Raw genomic sequence first — 25433 nt, 5'->3', positions numbered from 1 at the left:
ATTAAAAGTTTTGTTGCATGCTCTCACTAAGCGATCTAGTTTTGAAATACAGCGAAATTAGCGTTTAGCAATAGAATAATAGATCCCTGACAAATTCCTTAATTACAAACTTGCGGGATTGACAATTTGGTGATACCATCGTCCGTAGGTTTTAAAAGTATCACAGGCGGCGCGAAAGAGGTCGCCTAGAAAATAATTTCTATTTTCCGCAACAGTCTTGCACTTTAAGAAAATAAAGAACATGCTTCTGATGCTGGTTAGACAAAAATGTTTCATTTACCACATGTATGTACAGAAATGTTTTAGCGCAAGCCGCAGGCAAGTGAAACACTTGTTCTTCCGTAAAAATCCTTCGACAACCAAGGCGCAGTAGTGATATGTGAAAAATATTATATTTTGTTAAAGTAAGGCTGCACTTACCAAATTATTGTCATTACATCTAGGCAAGCGTTTGTAAATTAAGAAATAAAAAAACATGATTCTGATGTTGGACTAAAGGTTTTAATGCAGCAAACACAAGAATACTTCCCGTGGAGAGGAAATTAGAAATCCAGGCACTTGCTCTTCTGCAGAATACCTTGACAACCAGGAAGTAGTTTTAGAAGAAGATCGATGTTTTTTCCCATCACGATTGAAAAAACAGATGTAAGATATCAATTCAGAGTTTTCAGCGGAGCTGACCAACGCTACACGGTCGTATCACATGATTAACACGTGACTGCATTTTCTCCACCAATGACTACTTTTCTTTGTATTTGAAAGCAGGGTGTCGTCAGCTTCAGCGCGCGCATCACATCACAATCACAATGGCTTCAGGTATTATAATGAGTCGTGAGTTGTTGGTTTTCGGTGGACGCTCGTATGATGACTTGATGAAAATGATATTCACTACAAATTATGATTTCGTGGTCAGCGAGGAAAGGACGCCCCGTGCTTCAAAAAGAAGAAAGTAAGCGAAGTTTGAATGGTCATGAAGTTCTTTAAACATTTATGAGAATTTTATACTTTCGCACCAAAGCTTCTTTTAACGACACGCTTTGTAAAGTAAGCTTTAAAATGATTTCCAGTCCGTACTGCGCACTCTCGAGAGTTTGTTTGCGTTTTTTGTTTTGTTTCGTGTAAGACATCACAAAATGTAAACATTCCGCAACTACTTACATAAAGTAAATTCAGTTTTAAAGCAACCGCCATTATGGATGCAAAGTAAGCTTCGTTCTTTCTCATATCACTTGATGAAACAACTTCCCAGCTGTAAAAAATCAATGAAGCTGTTGGAAAAATAATTTGAAAGGCCTCAAAGATGAGGTATGTGGTTCGTAACGAATAACATCGATTCGCATTCCATCGAGTGAGATTTATAATGTTTATAAACATTAGGGTGCTGAGACTGCGTTGCCCGGACTTGGAAATCATCTTTAAAAGACGCGCGAATTTTGCGTTGGATCTGAGACGTATCTTGCCGTGATTGTGATATAACCGAGAACTTTCTCTTTGGAAAAGCCAAATGGGAATTTTCTGTCAAATGGAACAGTACTTTTTTTTTTCAGAAACAAAAGGAAGGGATGACTGCACACCATTTGACAGAGTTGAGTAAACAATTCTGCACTTGTTTTAGGCGACGAACAGTGCACTATATCGAGGAACATGGTCAGAAAAATTGGTTAGATCGTGCTAATTCCGGCGGAAATGAAGACAGACGACACGTCTGAGGTTTATCGCTTTTTTTCTCCTAAACATTTCCATAGGCAAAATTAATGAAGGGCCTATCTAAGTTACTGTCTCAACCGTTTCGAGTCACGTGGTCCAGGGCGGGACGTTCGTTTCGGATACGTCACCGAAATCACTCGTTTACTCACTCGACTTCAAGTAACTGACAGCTAGGGTAGTACCTTTCTCGGAAGTTGGATACATACTTTCTTAGCATCGCCTCACATGGTTTTAATATGGTGTACCAGTCTCTAAAATAAGCTCTTGAAAATTATGATACATTTAAAACAAAACAGCGGCAAGACTTTCCAATTTTCCTTTCCAATTTCCCTCCACTGCAGCTGCACTACGTATATCCCAAATTACAGAGAGCTGTACATTACACATTGAAAACCGATTTTGAAAGCACAAGAAAACATTTTTGACTACACAAGAATGTCAGTGCAAAATAAGTAAGGTAGATTAATGCAACATCGAGTCTTACAGGGACCTAAGCCTTTCGTCAGAGTAAATATAGTATCACCAGAAAAGACTGCAGCTTTAACTAGTATATGTTGTGGCCACGCTTCTCCCGAATTCAATGAGCTTTGTAATAAGGCCCCGTGCACACTGAACCGGTGGAATGTTAAAAAGGCAGCTTTATTTCTCCGGTTAGGCCTACCGTCCACACGAATCCGTCACGAAAACGGAGCTTTTCGAAAACGCTCTTCAAACCGGCCGGAGGAATTTGTAAACGTCGGGTTTTCGTTTTCGTGTGGACGGAAAACTTTTTGAGAACGGAGCTTTAATCATGTGATTTCCCTGACCAAGTTTTCTTCAAACACGAATCCAGCGGTGATTGTTTTGTTTTGTTGCGTTCTGGGGTAGTGTGGACGGAAATCATTTGATGCGTTTTCAGAGCGAAACCTCCGTTTTCAAATTCCGCCTCCGGCGTAGAGTGGACTAAGGTTGTCAGGCCCTTAAATCCTGGACTGCAAAAAATTAAGCAAACACTGTCTTTCTTTGCACAATCTTTCGCGCAAAGCCCGTGCGTAATAAAGCTACCATACTGAGATTCCAGATAAAATCTCTTGCATTTTCTAGAAAAAATAATTTCTGCTACAGTTATTAAACTTGAAAATCACAAACCTTGAATACAACGCTTAGTTTTGAAACTAATGGCAAGATAACCTCTTCAAACAAAGCCAAGATCTTTTAACGTTATTAAAATTTATTAAACCAATGCCTGACTCAGCAAATTTATAACTATTAAATTTATTTCCTTCTATACACATTTTAATTACCAATTTCATTTTTGCCCACAAAAATTGCTTGTAACCAGGTGGTCGTCTACAATAGTCTACACGTGTTTTGACGATATGTTATGATCCTAGTTGAAATCTTCGGCAAAAACATGTTGACGATAACATATTTTGCACCATCGGGGGTGAACCCTTCTAAAGTCTAAGCGTATTACTGGAATCATGTGTAAACTATCTCCCAAGACACAAAAATAGGTTCGTTTAGCGATTTGCAGACTCTTTCGAAACTATACAATGTTTTAGGGATGAATGCGTTACAGGGCCTAAAGCATCATAATAAAGCGCCTATCTTAATTAAGAAATAGAAAACATGTACCGTGTTTCTGTCGAGTCATAGAAACACAAGTGGGAGTTTGGGAGAACGAGAAATGCTGTGGGAACACGAACCGCAGGCGAGTGTTTCCACAGCTCTTTCGAGTTCTCCCAAACTTTCACGAGCGTTTCTACAACTAGACAGAAACACGGACAACATGTTTTCTATTTCTTTTAGAAAACACCGCGACGAAAAAAAGGAAAACTTGTTCACTTTGATTATCAAAATGTAAATTCTCTTTGCTCGCGCCATCATTACGTCAACACCTCGTGCTTAGTTCAGTGTTTCTATCGAGTTATAGAAACACGATGTCGAACCAATCAGCGCGCGTATTTTCTTAGGACTGTTTTCTAAAGCAATTTAAAACTGCAGAATTCATACTGGCCGCAGTATCACCGAAATGATCCAATCTTGCCCGCTCGTGTGAAGTCTGGGACTCCATGCTAACGACGTGATGCGTGTGAGTAATCAGCTATCAGAAGAACAATCCGAAGAACTAGGCCATCACGGTTGCCACAGATATCAGTTGTCAAAATTCCTCGACTTTACCCACGGTTTGCGCGCTTTGAAAAGTTTAGCCTAAATTTTTCAAGTTCGTCGTTTGTAATCCGTGTTAATGTTCTCCATCCTTAACCATCCCTGTTCCTTCGTGGTTTATTTTTATTATCTCTTTGGTGTTTTCCCTCTTACTAAAGTGCTATTAGTATCACCCAACTAGTGGACTAATGCAAATCCTGCATTTTAATCGGCTACGCTACTAGAGGGCTATTAGCAATAGTCCTCGAGTAGCGAACTTGGCGCAATCGAGCGTGACGCTTTCTTTCGGTTTATTCCCAAATAAATATTTCTTCAACTTGCATTTGCCAACTTTATTATTGCCTTTTCTGTCCGACTAGTTGGATGATACTAAAACAATTAGACCCTTCGCCCTTAAGGGCCACGGGTCTAATTGTTAATTACATAGATGCCAGTTTTCTCACGGTTTAGCGAAGTTCTCTGAAAAAAATATTTCAACCTTTACCTTATCAAATTAACAGCTTCTTTCGCCTTCTCATACTACGGACAAATTTAGACTGTTCTCCAACTGATCACTGAAACGTTGTATGCCAATATAAATTTGATTCAACTTGGATGCGTCACTCAAAATATGTCTCGAAACATTATGTACAAATAGCGGCTAAAACACTGCCACAACTTCACTAAATAGATGAAAACTAATTAACTAACAGCATCTTGAGTTATTCCTTCGTGAATGCACAGAATTATCCAAAGTTTCTAGTAAACTTTTCAATTAGTTGCCTCTTACAGCCGACAAGATTTACGATAAAGATGAGGCTGGTAAACAGCGAGAACCTTAAACTATTACCACCAAAAGCTACCGTAAGAATTTCACATACTACAAAGTACTAATAATCTGATCACCACCACTAATTCACTGAAAAAATACAGTATAAGTATATTACTTTTCTTTCATCCTTCTTGTTTTCTTTAGTTTAAGCTTATTTAAACACGTGATCAAATTCCAGAAGAAGGAATTCTATAATCTGGTTTTGATGCACCATATTGACGGCTATGTCGCCTGAATCATAGCGCGGCCACATGAGATTCGGACCCCACACAATGGCCAGATTCTGTGCAGTCATACGGTTTTCCTCACTCTGATCCATCAATCTGCAATAATAAAATCAATAACCAACAATGTACCCGGCCCCAGTGGCTCGAAGGCTGGATAACGCTATCCAGTGGATAAGTAAACCACGCCATCCACTGGATAGTGATTTATCCAGTGGATAACGTTATCCACCCGAGCCAGTAATTTAAAGAGGTTTGGGATTACTCCCTCTACACTAGGCCTTCTTTTTCGGGGGGGGGGGGGGGGGAGTGTCGCAAGTTAACGATCCAAAAGGGAGGAGTAGTTGAAAGAGTAAAAACAAAGTTTCGGGTCTAAATCTAATGAACCTGATGACTGGCAGATGACAAACGAAATTTATCCACGGAGTATATACTGATGTTTAATCAACGCAATTTTTTTCTGAGAAAAAAGGATGACATTCAATTTAACTGCTTTATTGGACAGTGGACTGGCTGCTAATTAGTAGACCACTGGAAGTGACACATATTTTGTTTCTCTCGAAACAGGCGTACAATGCGAAATAAATGCCCCTTAGAAACTTGACGAAATTAAAGTACACAGTGAAAAAAATCTATCTACGTTGACTAGTTATTGTTCAATTCTGCCTTTGAAAAATTTACCCAAACTTGTTCCAAATTGCAAAACTTACTTTCGTAAATGACGCAGCAATAATTTAAGAGTTTCCCCATTGACTTTTGGCATCTGAACTGCCAGTGACCTCATTGCAGTTAACTTGTCTTTCCGTGTGGTTTGTTCTGTGAAGATACACAATTAGAGAAAATCAGGTCTTGTATTCATTCTGAGAATATCTGTGCATGTATGTGTGAGCAGCATAGGTGCACCCCCTTTGGTTGAAGGTGTACCTCGGAAAAATCACGTGCGATATGATTTTCTGATAGACCAATTTAAATTGCTCTATCAGAAAATCATATAGCACGTTATAAGAGTGAGAACTCTAGTTGTTTAGAGTTCGTGCTCTTGTTCACTTATTCACAAGCTATACTCAACTCAGTTACACCTCATTGACTACTTTTCTCATGGCAAACTTAACATCATGGGTTACTTTCGTTATGAGTACCTAAAAATAAGTCCCCCCTCCCCACCCCCCCCCCCCCCAACAACAACAACAACAAAAATGACCGGCTCTTCCTCATAAAAGAACAAAACGGTACGCGAAACACGCGTATGCACAACATAACCAAGGCGATATCCAATGCGTGTCTGCGACAAGATAATGTCGAAAAAGCAGACAAAGCTTGTCATATGGCAATACAAGCTAGAGCGTAATCCTTAAGAAGCAAAGTAGAACTAAGTATAACAAAACAATCAGTGCATTATTAAAAATGATATGAACAATAAAAAGTTCCATGACTCACTTATTGCCTCAACAAACCCACTAAAGAAGTCATAGGGAATAAGAGGCTCGGGGAGTTCTCTGAAGTACAGCTTTAGAGACCCAGTTAGTGCGTGCACATCATCAAAAGGTGGCTCACCAAGAACTATTTTCTCCTCTACAACAAACAATATTCAAATATTAATAAACGACTAAAAGACGATTATTAGAATATTTATTACAGTGTCATTGATCAAACTTTCTTTTAAACAATTACACAATGTTAACCAAACAAACCTTGGTCAACCATTATTCTGAGCTTCTGCACTGTAGAGACATTTCCACATACTCTGTATAAACCATCATATGACAGACCTGCACGAAAAGGAAAACAAAAAAGCTTAGCACAAATTCTGCAAACAGCAGTCAATGATACAGAGTCTTTACCCGGTGACAAAACAGAAGCACAATTAAACGTAATTACAGAATAGAGAAGTTGAGTGAAAATAATACAATCTCTAAATTACTGTATAAATCGGAACGTAACGTAATGTGAAAAATATAACAAGAGAAAGCAGCAGGAAGAAGTCGAGGAACTGTAAACTGAACAGGTTTTTTCGCACGGTTCCTTCAAAACAAATTTAATGTTTTGGACTACTGTACACTGATTTTGTTTACATGGTTCGAGTTATCGAGGGTAAAATTATATAGAAAATGACCTAAATGGAAACGAAAATTGCTTCGAGTTATCGGGAGTCGACTGTAAGAACACGTCTTGGGAAGAAGGAAAGAAGTTTATCGAATATCTTGGACCAAGACTGACGAAAAGAGATGGTGACGCCTTTGATTAAAGAAAAGGCAAGAATCATTCTTCACTTCATGTAATAAGAGAAGTGATTCGCAGTCACAGCTCACCTACCACCTCTGTTTTCCTTGTCCCAAATGTGCACCAAACACTACAAACCTTAACTCAAGTGCGACTAAACCCCAAACGTTTATCTCCTTTAATAAAATCCACTTTTCCCAATTGCATCACCTTTCCACAGGCGTTTAAACTTGTTATTTCTGTGCCCACCAACATGCAATGTTGGAACCTTCTTACAAAGACAACCTCCATATAGAAGCAATTAATTACGTGTCAAACCACTGTAGAGAAATACTTTTATTATTATACTCCACTCATCTGGCGTTATTAAGCCTACCTCTCTTTTCAATAGCAGCAATGCATGAACTGACAAAGACAGGCACTGAAGTTTTCTGTCTTTCACACAGATGTCCGATGTGGCAACCAAATACACTTTCTGAAAATTTAAAAGAGAAATGACATAACATACACAAGAGTTCCTATGTAATCTTCTATGGTATGCTGGTTCAAAAACCTGAACACATCAGTTATCCAGAGTTTACATTGTAGAAAGTTTGTGTCAGCCAACACCATTTGGGATTTTGCTGTAAATTTAAACCTTCAAAATTCCATGCTGAACAAAAAGAGTTACCTCTAATACACGCATGGGCATTTTCCAACAGATATCTTCTGTTCTATGTAACAGACAGTTTACCAAGAAATAATAAAGCTTGAAGTGAAAATATCCGGGCGAAATTTCAAGTGCCAAGGGGGCTTATTTTCCTGCCTAGATTCTTTGCTCACTAGATCTCCACAAGCTGTCAAATGTCAAAACAATTCTAATGGCTTTAAACAAAAACTTATTGCAACATGGTAATGAATAATTTTCAAAGAAGACTGGAGAACAGCATTTGTGGAACACCCTTGCATATTCCCCCCAGAACAATGAAAACTAAAAATTAAAAATAAACAGGAAAGAGTAAAAAAGTAAGGAATTATTAGAAATACTTATAAAAAATTAAGAGAACGTAGTATATAAAATACACAGAAATTCCCTGCCATCAACCAACTAAACTTAAGAAAGTGGAAGTACTACAGAATGTAATATCCTTGCGTTGATTTTAATAAAATGGTGTTAAAATACCCTTTGTTCTCGACACCTGCCTGCATGATGTAGTGTAAAATCGAGAGAAACACAAATCACATTCTCTACACAACTACCATTGTAAAGATAAGTTACCTTTGATGATTCCTTTCTTCTCCAGTTCCTCGATAGGAGGTCTTTTTGAAATCAGCTTGCGTAACTTGTCTTTGATTTTTGTTTTGTTCTCATCTCTTTCACTCACTGAAATGATTTCAAGGGCGACACTTTGTGTTAAAATACATGCGTATTACTTTAACTATTAATTCCAAATCCCTGTTGAAATGGATTTTTTGTTGTTGTTTCAGGCCGTTTCCACAAAGACTGTCAGTTTTGGTTGTAGATTTAAAAAAGTCAACACGTCGGATAAACCACTGGCATTTAGCTCCATAAACCTTTGAGCAGTATTTTCGTGTGGTACTGTTTGCTACTGCCTATACAAGTTACCAGGTACCAGTCCTGTTGTCAGAGATTCTAACATTCAAGTTGTGTCTAGCGAACCATTCAAATGAAAGCTATTAAGCAGTACTTTCATGTGGTACTGTACATTGCATGCAGTACAAAGTGGTCATAAATTTTACAACAGCGGATACAACCCAAGTTTGTTACCTGATGTCAACTGAAAGTAATAATTAAAAGCAGTGTTATTATGTGGTGCTGTTTTCATGCTGTACAAGGTTGTTCAGCCACTGAATGTATTGGTATATCTACCTCCTCTTCTACTGCGAGTGCGAATCAGTTCTACTGGCTGTAAGGTGTTTGGTGTCCCTGGCTCCTCTTCTGTTGGTGTCCCTGGATCGTCAATAACTACAATAGCGGAAAAACAAGGAATTAAACAATCAATAAACCTTCCAAAAAAGTTTTCTAAGGCCCCATCAACACTACGCCGGGGAAATTTGAAAACACTGCTTTATTTCTACAGTTAGGCCTACCATCCACCCTAATCCGTCACGAAAATGGAGCTTTTAAAAAATGCTCTTCAAACTGGAGGAGTTTGAAGACACCAGCTTTGCATTTTAACATGGATGAAAAACATTTTGAAAAGGAGTCTTTCAAAAATTATGACATCACGACAATTGTGTGATTTCCCTGTGTGTATTTTCTTCTGTCAAGTCCAAAATAACTGGCAATTGTTGCATTTTCAAATTTCACTGGCGCAATGTGGATGGAAAACAATTGATGCGTTTTCAGAGTGAAAACTTTTCAATTTTTTCCAGCGTGTACTTAAGTATTCAGTTTGCAAATAATTCAGAATTGCCTTAGCTTTGCAATGCTCAGTTGTATAATGGCTGCAAATGTCAAACAGGAATGACCAGCAAGGTTCTTGTTATTCATATTAAGTCAGTATAATCATAATTGCCTTGTGGTGGCTGGTATTGTACTGGCAGTGGCTCTTCTTCATTCTATAAAGCATGGAGACAAAACATATTGTAAAACAATGTAATTCTGCCCAAACATTGTGTATTTTGTTGCAAGCTAAGTAACAAAAGAAAAACAACTTTCCTATACACTTTTCCAAGAAGCAGGAATATGTTGTTCCATAGAATATAAATACCCCCATGGATAGTTTTTTGTTTGAATTCCCTCCTCCCTGCAACTTTAGAGGTTCCAATTTAGCTTCATACTCTATTTTTTTTTAAGTATTTGAGATCCATTTCCTCACAATTTCCAATAAACTTCCATGGGTTCCATACAAGGATACTTTCTGGAAATGCACAATATAAAGGGACAGTCAATAAAATCTGCCTCAAAAGGGTGGGTGGGTGTCCACCATGCATTTAGGTGTGTCTACTCAAGTGAATTACAAAAGCATTCTTCTCCCCTTATATGGTCCAATAAAAAACGAGGATGACCATTTAGCTCCAATGAAAGGATTCCATAGAAGGAATATCAATGACACCACGTCATCTTGTTGGGTTTCTTACCAGTCTCTTGATGACAGCAGCTATGGCACTGTACCAGTTGTTTGCCTCCATTTGATGGTCATGTTGAAGGAGAAACACAAGTCCAGACAATGCTCGTATCTGCAAGAAATTCCAATACAATATAATTCCTTTATTGGCACTTCCCTGGTGGGCCTTTTCAGTGACAATACAATGAAAACAAAATTGGAAATATCTATAATGCAAATAGGTATTAAAAAAGGAAAAATTCTTCATCATGTACAAAAATAAATCTTTATATAAACTCTATAAATCTGCAATCTAAAAAGGTCAAGGATCACTGCTGTTAAAAGCTCAAATGTTAATTTGTTTATTTTTAGGTGAAATTTTAAAGGAATGGTTGAGGGAATTATAACATCACACTTTCTTACTAGATAGTATGACTTTGATGCACGCATGCAGAGGGCTTGGCAAGGCTTTAACACAATTTATTGCTTCCAGGAAGTGAATTCTACAAATCGTTTATAATTGTGGTATTTACCATGAAACGAGATATAACATTATTTTTAAAACATGTTTAAGGTATCAGCCCCCATTCTCACTGTCCTTTTTGTTGTTTTCCCTAAACACTAAACCATATTTTCAAAGCTTCAGAAAAAGGGAACCTATCACAATCTAAATATAGCTATCAAACTAGCAGAGCTTTTACTCTTTTCAGTCACCCTGTTCATGTACAATTTTGATAAGTTATGTCAATTAAAGGCATTTTTTACACACTCAAGCAATTTTTTGTGCAATAATTTTTTTATTTTCATCAAGAGGTCAATTGTGGTTTTTGTAATGCATGTCAGCTGTGATTTCAATGTGACTCTGTTGTAATTTCAGTGTGATATCAACAGGGGTTTAAAATTTATAACAACAACACCATTATTCTTTACAGGAAATGTGTGCATGGTCTGTTGCAAAACCCCATAGATTTTCTGTAAACACCATGCACAAAATGCACTGAAATTGCCTCTGGTCGCAGTGCTGGTGCAAAACAAATTATATCAATAATCATCTGTGAATTGAGCGTAGCTATACAAGTCAAAACTAGACAGGTTTCTCAAGGGAGCAACCATAAAATAATGCACATTCACTACTTTTTGAAATGAGACTACAGTGTAAGCTCTACTGAGAGTACCTGGAATGCATTTTTCTTCTTGGTTGATGCAGAAGGAGCCCACTCTAGTGAAGCACCTTGCAAAACACAGCTACTTTCTGGTTTGCCATGTGGAAGACCAGGTTTCTATAAGCAGGAAACACAACATAACCAAATAACGTTTACAACATAACCATTTTAAAGGCATCATTGATCATCTCCCCATAAGCATTTTACTTTCTTTCTGCATAATTTCTTTGCAACTCTGAAGAAAAGATACAGCAGTTTTTTTCTACAGTGAATGGACACCTTTGGGACACTCACTAGTTTCTGCTCAATACAGGGTGTCTCCTCTAAGCAGGTTCTAATATATTGTACAATAATAGTTAGTTATTAAAACCCTTTTGTAACACAGTGTAACACAGTGTAAGATCAAAGGCTGCTCATAGCACAATGTCCAATCAGTCAATGCATCAATCTGGAATAATCTGTAGACTTTGCTTTAAATTAAATGACATCACTGAACAATGTTAAAGAAGTCTGAACTGAGCTTTTAGAAGTAAAAGACCCTTGAAGTGTCCACTTAATGCAGGTTTTGTGCAACAAAATGGCTTATATTGGTGTCCCTGTCCACTTAACAGAGGTGTCTGCTGAATGCAGGTTTATTTCAGTGTAAATTATGTAAGAAGAAAATTTTGGGACTCAAGCTGGTTCCCACTTAATAGAGCGTGTCCACTGAAAACAGATTTCAATGTATAGCAAAACTGGTACATGACAAAAAGGAGTATTAGTAGTGATTGGTAGCCAAAGCCTTCTGAATTTTGCAGTGCGGCACATGACCAATATTTTCCGAATACACTAATTAAATAACACGTACAGCTGTACATCCTAACCAGGGCTGTCAATAAGGGCTGTACCCCATAACACCTGCTACAGCCGAGTATGTTTGATGGACCCTTGATGTTATGGGTGAACTTGCCTCTAGTGGATACAATTCACCCATAAATTAACAAGTTTGTTAGGGGTGTGAAGATTATGGCTACAGGTAACTCAAAACTTAATGACAGCCCTGCTAACCTATGTTGTGATAAATTCTTTGTTGCTGCTGCAGAAAGCAAAAATATTGGCAGGCAAGTCAGGATGTCAACCTCTAAAACAAAACCCTTTAGTGTGAATAATCAGCTATTAACTGTACCGGAGTAGCTGCTTTTTGGTCCTTGTAGAACACCAGATTTGCCGAAAAGAGTATGACAAAGGTTGGGGTCCAGGACACTTTTCTGAAATCACACCACATGTAATGATTTAATTGACATAGTTGAATTTCACTCAAAGTTGTTTAATTTACCCTCTCCTGAGTGAATATCAACAGTTTTAAGAGTTTCTATTCCAGATCTTAAGAATTGTAGTGAGGCATGCAAAACATATACTGCACCACGGCTTGACTAGTGGAAATCTGGCTAGTTTAAATAATGGTTTTGGTCGGCAAAATCTGGGATTTAACCAGCCAGTATGCTAGTTCTCAAGCTCTGCAGTTAAGAATTTGTCTATGAGTATATAGCAGGACTCAAAAAAAGTGCTCTCCCATTGTCCTAGACAAGCAGATTTTCCTTCTGGACAAGTAACTTGACATTCTCACTTGCCCAATGGGCAAGGGATCAGGCAAGTCGTCTGCCAACTAAATCATTAAAAGAGCAAACTAAGACTTGCCCAAGGCAAGCAAATTTGAGAGCAACTTGTCTCAAGGGCAAGCTAGAATTCAAGTTTTTTTCGAATCCTGATACAGCCTATGCCATATATCATAATGGTGTAAAATATCCATCTGGAGGATCCTGAGCGCTTATAAAAACATCGCTATCAGAATCAGAGTTTTATTCTGACTGCTTTTAAGAATTTAGGAGTATGAAATGACACTTTGTAAATTTCAAAGTTTCTGTTCATGACACTCTAGGAAATTTCAATCATCAAGTCAATACTTACTTGACCTTCTTTCCACCTCCCTCAATCATTTTCTTTCGATTTAGTACTCCTTGTTTTTCTATCTCCTGAAACTGGAAGAAAAACCAAATCCTCCCTTGATTTACAAATATTCACCTTGGGTAGTTAAAGTTGATTAAATTCAGAGGTCAGACCTACATGTAAGTACTTACAAGAATTACTCAAGGACATTTTAAGGACAATATTTAAGGACTCATCTCCCTCAGAATCACAAGTAAAATTTGTTTAGGTAGAGGGGGGGGGGGGGGGCAAATACAGAATACTCACTTAAGACCCCACTGAACGCTTACTTACACTGTTGTAAGTACTTAACAAAATAATACACTTAATTCTTGCTTCATCAAGATGAACTATTTGAGACAGAATGTTTTTTGTGACTTGCAGTTTGTTATATTCCTATCAATACTGCTTTTCATTCTGAAGTATCAAATCTCAAGTATTCAAGGACTTGTCAACAAAGTACAAGGACTGCTGGTGAAAAATCAAGGACTTTTCAAGGAGAAAACCTAATCTGTTCATTTTAGGGGACATTTCAAGGATATGCAATTTTTATGGACTTTACAAGTCCTGTGCAAAGCATGATAAAAGGAAGACTCTTGAAATTGTCACAATAATATGATGAGATATTCATGCAAGGCACAAGTTGTTGAGTTATCAATCTGGCCACTGATATTTTGTTAAATTCATTGTAACTTGCTCTGGTTATCCATAGAATAGATTATGGTATCCACAGGATGAATTAATATATCTAGCAACATAATTCAATGACTGGCATTATCTATCCTTTAGACAAGAAAGGCCTGGCAAGTCCCTGTGGTTACCAGTCCCGAAAAGCTGTTTGTTTTGTTTGCCATATTTACATTCAAGATCGAGATATCAGGGCTAAAAGTTAACTTCAGTGCTTGGTCGCCACTCGGGCCAGTATCCCTGAACTCTTAGTGGCCCAGGCCAAAATGAAGTGGCCCTCAAATTTTCTCGTACAGTTGGTTACTCTCCAGAACATCGTCCTTGCTTTTGGCTTTTTTCGGCGGCGGCTGTTCACATCCAGAGAGGTATTTCCACATTTTGTATTCTAAACTTGAGCAGTTTGCCGATATTCGTGTTTCCAAATGTACCGCACAGACCTCTGGGTAAGTCTGGAGTCACGTGTCAATAAAATCAAAATGGCGTCTACATGTCGGAGTGATCTAAAAACTCGATCACGAACGGCTTTAAATTTTGCACTTTAGAACTAACTTTTACTACAGATTGATGAACTTAGAGTTCAGGAAAGAACAGAAAGAAAAGAAAGGTACTCCAAGGAAAGAGCATTTTATTTCATCTTTGTTGTTATCCTTTGCGTACTTCTCAAATTGTAGTCGCCCTTCAGGTGATCAAACCTCAATTCTTAGTGGCCCTGGGCTCTTCTTAATCGCCACTGGCGAGCGTGCGACTGCCAAGTTTTAACCCTGAGATATTAATGGTTTTGAAATTCAAACAATAAAAATACCAGGAAACAAAACAGGATGGACTGGTCTTTTAGTTGAAACCTGCACTTTTACTCCTTAGGTTTAGATCTTAAAATATGGCTTCAGGTCTGTAAAGTTACTGGGACTTTCGAGAAAGGAGCCCCCAGCTGCAGATGGCAATTGAGTCAGGCTATGAGATCTCTGTCTTTGGTCATGTTGAGCACCTCTACTTTAAATTTAAGGCACCTGATCTTCAATACTCTTATCCCCTGATCTTCAACACTCTTATCCCAGTTTGTACTAACAAAGGCAGATGTCAACCCCTATGTAACTTTCAATACACAATACTTACAAAATTGCTATAATCTGTTGTAGGTGTTGGAGGTGCTGGCCAGTCTTCCCCACCAGACGAGACACTCTCTCGAGATTGTACAGATGCAGATCGCTCATGAAACTAATAAAAGAAATAACATTACTTATGAGCAGAAATTTTGTGCCGAGCCAGCTTTTGTCATTCTTAGATAGCAATGTTATGTGTAGATGAAATAATATTTCCCCAAACAAGAAACTTTACGAACAAATTAACTATGAATGTGTTGTTTCCAATACAATCAGTATGTCTTACATTGCTAACACTTAAGGTAGCCGAACACAGTTTTTGCATGTGCTTTTGCTGATGCAATTCAGCACACGCACAAGGATTGGAAACAACAAATATGCTGTCAATAGAGTGATCCAGCTATCATTGTATTTACTCAACACCCGCACTAACTGTGCTGTTTTTCTCTATATTTGAATGCAATGTATTGATGGCTTTAGTCTTTTATTACAAAGATAATAATTATAATAGAAAAGGTAACGATGCAAAGAACCCAGCAATTCTCAGCTTTTTCTTTGTTACCGAAAGAACCCAGTTAAATGCAGCGCATGCGCAGTTGCTCGAAAATTGAGACCGATTGCTTTTGCAAAAGCTTGCCAATTTCTAACGATCCAGTAAATAAAATTGAAAGAAATTTGGCAAAAAAATAGTTCAGAAACCACGTGAATGATCTATCACAAAAAATCTGAATTTTAACATAGGGGATTTTTAATAATACAGAACAAGCAGTGAAAACGATTTACTGTGAATTACAAAAATCATCTAAGTCAAAATTTTATCAGAACAGTGTTGACAGAAGGGATTTAATATCAATTCATAGTGGGCAAATGATGAAAAAAATCTAACAACTGGATTTTTTTTAAATAAACAAAAATTATTTTTTAAGCCTTTTTTTAACCAGCCCCATTGCCATGGCAACAGCACACACCTTAGCCAAAATGAGAGAATAAACCCTTCTGTGCTTAACCTTGACTCTTGCAAAAACGGGCACCAAAGCATAAATAGTTTAAAAGTAATGGTGAATTAGGCATAGGTACTTGAAAACTGTGTTCGGCCACTTTAAACTGGGCCACTTTGGTAGAAACTTGACAAGTCAAAATGATAACTGTGAACAATAGTTGGCACTCCTTTTCTTAAACAGACTGATGACATGGAAGCATCCAGATGCAACCAAACCTGAACCAAATAAAGGCAAAAAAGGTCTGTTTTTACTTTAATTTGTCTACATTTACTATCAACTCCTCAGTAGTGAATACAATCTACAGTTCCCATTTGTGACAGCAAATTATCAAAATAATTATGATATTTGCTGTCAAAGATGAGATCTAGAGGCATAAAATTCAGTTTGCATTTAGTGAAACCACACTGAAACCGTTAAAAACTACTTAACAGATAAGGCTTACTGAGGAAGAAATATTCTGGGTATCAATGTTAAAATTATTATGTGTATTCTTAAACTTTATTGGTTTGTTTACAAAAATGCTCCCCATTCTTTGTTCTCCTGACTATTATCATTTAGATTAGTTAATTTGTTCCAAGTGGCCCAGTCCAAGAGCTCACAATGTAAGCAGTCCTAGGAACAACCTACCTTAAGGATGGGTTTTCAACTAAATTTAAATTAAGCCATATCCAAAATAACAGTTTTCAGACAACTATCTTTTTCAACCACAATTTAAGACTGCTACTGACAGCTTGTGACTTAAGCTGGAATTCAGTTTGAGGTAAACAAATATTTAGTATTGTAATTACTAATCTGAATCAAAAGAAAATAACAATCAAACTGGCTTATCGATTGTTAAAAGTTAACATCACAATAGAAAAGTGTATTTGTTTTCCTCTAAACTTAGTCATGATATAGGAATATATGCATTGTAATAACATGTTGCAGCTCTAATCAGTCACCAGTTTGAAATTTTTATACAAACATCTCTAAGTATAATCTGAACTAAAGGAAAATTAATAAACTGGCTTAGAGATTGCTAAACTTAAAACAAAATAAATGACCTCACAACATTTGAAGTTGTATCTGTTTTTCCCCAACTCAGTTATGATGACGAGGGAGTAAGTATGAAGTATGATTGAGTAAACACAACACAAGTGTAAAGACTGCCTGCATAAGGCATGGTGGAAACAATAAGGAAATTGTCACAACATGACTGAGCATACATGTACGCAGATGTACAGTGCACGTGTATGAGCAAAATGTGCAAAACATTCCACCTAAAAGGTGACTTGAAGGTGACTTGCATGAAGGCGCAAAACCATGTATAAGACCAAAATATGCAGAATGCAAGCAAATTTGGCCTGCATGTTAGCATGGCAATTAGCAGTAGTAACGGTGCATAACAGATTGATAACCACTGTGCAGAAACACAAGTGAATAATGGCCTGCATATTACATTCTGTTAGCAGTGGCTGAGTATAATTAGTGACAAAGCACGTACAAGGTCAGAAGTATGACCAAATGTGCAGAAACACAAGCAACATAGCCTGTATGAAATGAACGGAAGAAAACAGTTCTGACAAAGTGAATGCTAGAATGTCACCTATGAAGCTACTCACCATGGGAGGTGGGGGAAAGCCATAAGCAGCTGCAGACAAAGGAGTGGGGGCAGCGAGATTTGTTTGCGAGTTTCGTGGACTGGATGTCAGCATAGACTGACACTTGGAATTTCTAAGACTGAGATTTGGAGAGCGTCTTCTGTAGGTGACATCCAGTGCTTCGAAAGACTGTCGTGTAGCAGGTTCCACCTGCAGAAAGCCAGTGAATGCATCTATATAAACATTAGTTACATTTAACAGGCTAAGCTGGAGGAAAATGCCATACAGAACAAGGGAATGCTTTACAATCCCTGGCAACATCCAGAGTAAACATGCAATTCCTAAATACACTGTAAGTAGCACGAATTTCAGACAAATCTACATTTGTAGTTAACAAGAGAGCAGTAGAATTACATTTCTAAAGCACTGATTGGTAGTGTACAATCAGGTTGGAAACTAGCAGTTGCAGTCCAAATACAGTCCAAAATTTCATAGCAAGCAAACAAACCAGTGAAACTCCTCACAGATGAGCTCAAAAGTAAGATTGCAATGACATCTCACCTTCCTTCAGGCAAGAATAATTATGTTCAACAAGATACCACTCCCAAACTGTCCCAAAAACTATTCCAGAGTTAGTTGGTTGATAGGTATGTTGAAAAGACAATCTGTTCAGTGAAATAGCAACCCCCTCCCCCCCCTCCTCCAAGAAAAAAAAAAGAAAACAGAACTTCAGTTCTAAAGTTGAGGTAGAGGGGTATCCCACTGCTGCCTATATATCACCACATCTTATCACCATTTCTTTGGCACAGACCTATAATTGAAGTTAGGATCTATCCCTTGATAATTTACCTCTGGAAGTTCCCAAGCAGATGCTTCTCCATTGACTTGGTAATAATACACTCGTCCTTCATTGTCTTTTGAAGGCATCCACTTGAAAAATAATTACACAGAGATTTTATATAACAGTAAAATAATAATTGCATTAAATATGGTTAACTTTATGGCCTAATTCTTCCACAGGAGAGCTAGGACTATGACAATGATGATGAAATATGGTTAACTTATTAATTGGCAAGAAAGAGTTATGATGTCAAAGTTATTGCATGTGCACGCATTGTACACGTTGCAACAAAGTTTTTTCTTACACAGACAATTTTAATTACTAAAGAGAACCACTAACTTTGCTCAGGAAATGATTTGAATGCTGGACAATTTTCAGATATCACCAATACAAGGGATATGCACGTAAACTACTAACACAAGCAATTTACAAGCTACTTGAAAACTAAAAAGAATTAATAATTAATTCTTTTTAGTTTTTTTATTACAAGCTACATGTAGATCATTTATTTTCCTCAGAGTCAAATCAAAACTTTTATACTCTTGGAAATAAGCCAAAAGCATACTCACTTCTTCCTCATTATATTCATTTACATAAACAAGCTCATCAGTTGAACTGCTGCGTGAGATGCGCCATCCCAAGGGAGGTGTCTGCCACTGGAACAATAATCAATACTCGTTTTTATTATCCAGCTGTAGTGAATACCGTCCAAATAACAGTACAAATATACAGCAATATTGTACAGTTATTTGTACAGTAGAAAACCTGTTTGTTGGACAGGTCACCATGCACACGCAAAACTGTCACACTCTCCCTCTTTCACTGATAAATTTATTGACTACAGCAGTCGGATAATAAATCTCTTATTAGATGTTTTGGTGTGTAGTATCTCTGTATATTTTTACTCGTTGTTTGTATTTTGACTCACCCTAGGGGCTCGTCAAAATACGGCACAACTCGTAAAAATATAATAATAATAATAATAATTTTTTTTTTTAATTGAAAGGAGTGTTTATTGTGACAAAAACTAGAGCTAAGCTTTACAAAATGCTTGTTGTTTGTATTTTGACTCACCCTACGGGCTCGTCAAAATACGGCACAACTCGTAAAAATATAATAATAATAATATTTTTTTTTTTTAATGAAAAGGAGTGTTTATTGTGACAAAAACTAGAGCTAAGCTTTACAAAATGCTATGATATTTACATAATTTGATGTCTGTTAAACCTGTAAAACATGTTTCCGTATCTAATCATAATAATAATAATAATAATAATAGTAATAATAATAATAGTAATAATAAACAGCGATACTACACACCAAAACATCTAATAAGATATATGTTTTCCCTTTACAGACCATGTGATATTCTCTAGAGAATTGTTCTTTCATCAATCTAAAAATTACTTATTCATATACACGCAACTATTTGAAAATTTGAAAGGAAGAATTCTCAAGAGTATCATCATACGGTCTGAAATGGGACAACAAACCACCCAGTCAAAAAAGGTCTATTGTAGCTTATTATCTCTCAGTTAGTACACGCGTTGTGATTGGTCAATTTAGCAGGCCGTACTCTCTTGTATGCCCCGCTAAAATTTAAAGTTGGTTTTGTTGCCAAACTGTTTCGTGATTTATCGATAAGTGTTCTTAACTTTTATAGCGAGTGAAAGTTTAAAACAATCTTATACTCTAAATTATGTAGTAAAGCGTGCTAACAACTTAAAAACAGTTTCAAACTGACTTGTTTTGCTTTCGAGGTGTCAGAAATTTGACGCTTTCCGAGTCTGCGTGAATAGAAATCGTTTCCGAACCCATCAGGCACACAGTAGAGATATAATAAATATCTTACTAACCTCATCTTCTCGGTCCGTACTGTAAGTTACAAATCCTCATTTTTTCCCCTTCAATTTATGACCCATGCACTTTGCGCTTGGGCCATAAATCGAAGGGGAAAAAACTCGGTCCATAACTTACAGTACGGACCTCGAACTCAATTAGCAAGAGGTATTGATGAAACATAACTCACCACATAAAGTTGCCCAGTATTGCATGAAGCTACATGCATTATGTAAATGGAGATTTTCATAACACAGGTATTCATGATGAAAAATCACAGGAAATTACTTGAATGCAGTACAAACTTCAGAAATAACTAATACAAGGGATTTGTAAGTAAACCAGGATAAATGGGAATTTACTAAAAACACTTTTTGCAAGGGTCATTCATTGCCAAAATGATTCATGATGGAAAATGTGTTAACTATAAAAAGTGAAATATTATGCATACAGTACAGTGTACATGACTGTATAATTCCAATGAACCTTCTGGTTCACTCTCAGCTGGACTATACCATTTGTCTGCTCTTCCTTTAATGTGTTCATGAAATGAAGCCAAAGAGAAATAAAAGAGGAAGAGAAACCCTAGGAATGAGGTTGTCAATGGCTAATTCTGTCTATGAGATGCACTAGCAGGGAATCATCATCTTGGACTGGATGTTTGTTTTGATGAATACAACTACCATGACTCCTTGCAGGTGCATCTGATAGAGGGAATTGACCATTCTAACAGTTCAAAGGACAAAGAAGATCAAGAACCCTGGGACTGAGTTCAATTGGTTTGAAAATAGAACGGTTTTCAAATGAGTGTTGTGAAACCAAAACCAAAGTTATCACTCTAGCTCCAATCAGAAAGGACACAGACAATATGTACTGAATCAATCAAAACCCAAAGTAGTTACTTGTAGCTGATGTGAAGCCTGGCAAAATGAGTGCGAGTGAATCACAATTGGTTTTTGTTAAACTTCTGATTGGATGAAAAAGTGGCACAAGTTGTTTAGGCCAATTGTGCAGCTTAGTTGGCCCAAAACTAAATATCTTTTGACACTCAAATGAAAACCACTCCAGAACTTCCACTTGCACTTGTTATCTAACTTTAACCTGGAGGTCTCTCCCATATCCAGGTACATTGTAGAAATAATATATCTTATCAGGTACAGCTTACCCCAGGGCTTGAGGGAGGAGTCCTGGACCGTGATACTCTGGGGGGTTTCCAGCTTGTCTCACTAGTCTTGGTGTTGACATAGCATGGGCGACCACTTGCTTCATCATGCATCAAAACCCAACCAACTGGAAGCGACTGTGATTTAGGTCGCTCAGGTCTTGGCAATGAAAAACTTCCTCCTGGACGGGCACCGGACTAAACAAACAAGTGAAATCAATAATTGTTATTAACTAAAGAAAACAGCCCAGTTAGGAAATATGCATGCTAATTGTTAAAACTCATGTTTCTGTTAATCAATTATATTATTCGCACTGGATAGTTGATGAGGGCGAAGCCGGAGTCAACTATCATGTACAGAAATCAAGAGCAATATTAAATTTAATTCTTTTACTATAAATCAACTAGTCATTCATAACTTTATCAAAATCCTCTTCACAGACACCTCATACACGTAAAGAAGTGGCTGTCATTTTGGTAACAAACACACACTGCTAAGCTACTCACTATCTACAACAAAATAGATAGGGAGTAACTTAGCCAATCAGAGAATGGCATTCATGATAGAACAATAGAGGATTAATTTTAAAACTCAATAGAAACACAGAACTAGCACAAGATGTTGACATGATGGCGTGAGCAAAGAGAATTTACATTTTGATGATCAAATTAAACAAGCTGTTTTGTTTTTTCTCTCTTTGTTCTTTTTTTCACTAGTGTTCCCAAAGCATTTCTCATTCTCCCAAACTTCCACTTGGGCTTCCTTAACTCAACAGAAACAAAGAGCATGTTTTTTTTTTATTATTATTTCTTAACTAGATGTATATAACGGAGTGCAGCTGAAGCAGGCATTAACCAGTTAAAAACAGTAGACACAGCCACCCTCCCCTGAAAGAAAAAATTGGATAGACTTTGTGTTGGCATTGATAATCTTGTGCCTTGCATAAATAATTGTTATCCATGCATAAAACCATTCCAGTGAGTTAACAGCTGATGTGACAAGCAGAGACAACTATGGAACTTGCTCTCTGCATGTGATCTTTGCATGAGATAGTTAATGACTTGCAAGTTCACACATAAAAATAGACCACTCACAAAATAATTTTCTTGTCATAAAATGCTGATTACATCTGTTGGCCTGTCTTAATTTTCTAAATTTAAACCTCACTCACAAGGTGTAACAAAGTTCCATGGTAGTCTCTATGGTCAACTCTCGAGAAAAATTGACTCCCTCTGATTTTTTTTAAGGGATGATAGCTATAATAGGCTGGGAGCTTGTCTGCATTTCTATGTTCCAAATCTACTGGACACTCAATCATTATTATTATAGGTTTCGTCAGTCATTCTGTTATTACTGTAATGAAACTCTAGTAATTTTCCCTTCCTATGAAGTACTTTAATGCAACAAAATTAAGTGGCATTTGTAAGGGTGTCTACTTAAGTATTGGAATGCCAGCTCTGTATTGCAAAAAAAGCTCTGTGTTACATGCTTGTATGGGTAAGTGATGTGAATAAGCAATAAAATTAAAAGAAAACAATGCTGATGCTTCACTGGGTGGATCTGTTTCTATTAAGGTAGCTTGAAATAATGGCATATGTACTGATCACATGTATACACATTGCAGGTCAAAATAAAATTCAGGTTAAAATGATTTTAACCTAGTTTGATTCTCAATTTCCTTTGTCTTCTAACCCTGACAATATCATTCATGATCCATGAATAATTAGGATTAAGAGACAAAGGAATTTCATTTTAACCTGAATTTCATTTTGACCTGCAACATACATATTGAACAGAGTGACTTTGGAAAGTAAAATTCTAAATTTTATTCTATTTGTACACTGCACTTGTCCAGTCTGAAAAAATTTCAGTTTCAAGGATAACTTGTAATTCAAGGAATAAAGTACTTTTCAAAATAGGCAGACATTCATAGACAAGCAGACTTTGGAAAGAAATTCATTTTTGCAATTTCCAAGGTTGACTTTGACCTGCTATACAATTATTAGTTGTTTGTATCAGACATCATAATTACATTATTGTAACAAAGTTGCTACTGAAATGGGTTCTTGACAGCTTATTTATTGGGGCACTGAAGGCAGGTCGTTTTACAGGTTCACGTGTAGGAGTTTCCGTCACACAAACAAGACCTCTCAACTACAGTTTAAAGCTGTAAAAATAAAAAAAAAGTACATGTTCTTGGACGCAGACAACGTGCTGACAGAGCAGCTATTTGTGAGCATTTGGAAACCATCATAAAGCTGAGAAGCTGACAAGTCAAATTATTGCATGAATCTATTCATTTGTCATATCTAAGTGGGAAATAATTTATAGCCAAGAGCAACAAATTATGACCTCGATCTTTCCATCTACATCCTCGAAATTTCCATCCAGTACAATGAGGAAAGCTCTAGTTTATCGATGTATTGTTTACACTGTTATGGTTTGGTTAATACTATTGTCTGGCAAATGACGAAAAGATATCGGTATTTATGCTTTAAATAAAATCCTTAACGACACACAAACAAATGACAAGTTTTTATTGTCAAGTATCTTTGTGTAGAGTCAAAAGCTGGTTTTGAGGAGCGAAACCACAGTGTTGTGTTCTGAATGATCACAAAATGCAATAGCTCTTGTCGACCTCTTTATACCGTTTACAGTAAGAACAATAAGATTTCCCTGGCGATCGAAGTATCGAATCGTGAACCGTACAAATTGTTCAATGTCGTATTATATAAATGTTTTAGCTCTGGTTTCGCGAATCTAACTGGTAGAACTTTTGTTTTGTAATCTTATCTAGCGATATTGTTGATTTATAAAACAGGGTTACAAACAAGTTAAATTTGCTTTGATTCCCAATCACAACACAAGATCAGACAAAGGCCAAGCTTGTATCAAGTCGAATTCAAACCAAAATAGATGTACATATAAGCTTACTTATAAGTTTATTATACTCACCAATTCCAGTGACTTCGCCAGCGACTTGACACTGGATGAGGCACTTCTAAAACGAGGAGATTCAGTTGAATTCCTGGGTGAGCTTCCCTCTAGATTTTCAACTCCTTCGTTATTTTGATGATCGAAGTGATTGTCACCATTTGGTATCGAATTCTCTTCGTTCGAACTGTTTTCCTCCTCGCGGCTCTCCGAGCCATTTTCCTCCATAATCACGGATTCACCATTGCACGGGCGGTGGGTTTCAAAATTTTCGACATTTTCGTAAATTGGGGTAGTGTTTCTCTCGACAATTTCCCTCATGTACGACGCTGGAACGTACATGGGCTTCTCTGAACCCTTCCTAACCTGCCACCAATCACCGTTTGTCTTGTTTAGTAACGTGAAACGGTCTCCAGTAGAAAACGTAATGGTTCGTCCGTCTCCAGCTTCGTAAGAATAGGGATATAGAGCTTCAACTGTCCCATTAGCCATGGTGAGGCCTTTGTAGAAATGCTTTCCTCCTCAACGTAAACTCATTCGCTGGTTTTCGACAACTATAAGCTTACAAGACCCTGAAAAGTTAAGGACTTCTCCTATGTTATTGAAGATGGTAGCGCCATGTTGACAGCAGCGCTTTCACGCAATTCTTCCAGTAGTGTTTAGAGACCTTTCGATGAATGAATTAGCTGAAGTTTACTACGCTTGCTTTCCACAAAACCATAAAATAGTCATTCAAGCACCTTAAACCAGAGACGACATCCAAGGAAATAGGCCCATGTTCTCAAACGTCCAAGAACAATATTACCACGCAAAACAATCACGTTTTACGTCAAAAACCACATACATTGGTTTCGGTTGGAGCTTTGCACAATCGAGGACCTGACACTGTGGAAATTTCCGCATTTACAGCAATAGAAACCGCGATGCACACATCCGTCCGAAAAAAGCTTATATATTTCGCTCGACGATTTGCTAGCGCCTCGCTCCCAAGTGAGAG

The 25433-nt window shown here is 37.3% G+C and overlaps 1 protein-coding gene across 2 annotated transcripts; it reads right to left on the bottom strand.

Moving 5' to 3' along the window:
• Positions 1 to 2897: 2897 nt before the first annotated feature.
• Positions 2898 to 25428, bottom strand: LOC110067052 (rho GTPase-activating protein 15-like). 2 transcript variants are annotated; one of them, XM_089285877.1, is made up of 18 exons: positions 24458 to 25428; positions 21505 to 21699; positions 19070 to 19156; positions 18509 to 18589; positions 17681 to 17869; positions 15092 to 15193; positions 13274 to 13344; positions 12492 to 12573; positions 11339 to 11443; positions 10198 to 10296; positions 9633 to 9675; positions 8984 to 9079; positions 8372 to 8476; positions 7490 to 7588; positions 6585 to 6662; positions 6331 to 6465; positions 5604 to 5709; positions 2898 to 4992 (listed from the first exon to the last, which is right to left on the bottom strand). In XM_089285877.1, exons 1-18 carry the CDS (start codon positions 24926 to 24928, stop codon positions 4821 to 4823), a joined length of 2316 nt encoding a protein of 771 aa, XP_089142003.1. In that variant the 5' UTR covers positions 24929 to 25428; the 3' UTR covers positions 2898 to 4820. The 2 variants fall into 2 exon arrangements, with proteins under 2 accessions (XP_089142003.1, XP_089142004.1); XM_089285878.1 differs by lacking the exon at positions 17681 to 17869.
• Between the last annotated feature and the right edge of the window lie 5 nt (positions 25429 to 25433).

Source organism: Orbicella faveolata, unplaced genomic scaffold (assembly GCF_042242905.1).
Source record: "Orbicella faveolata isolate gen_17 unplaced genomic scaffold, um_ofav_v1 contig_13, whole genome shotgun sequence".
Taxonomy (NCBI): Eukaryota; Metazoa; Cnidaria; class Anthozoa; order Scleractinia; family Merulinidae; genus Orbicella; species Orbicella faveolata.
This window is presented reverse-complemented; position numbering and strand designations above follow the sequence as displayed.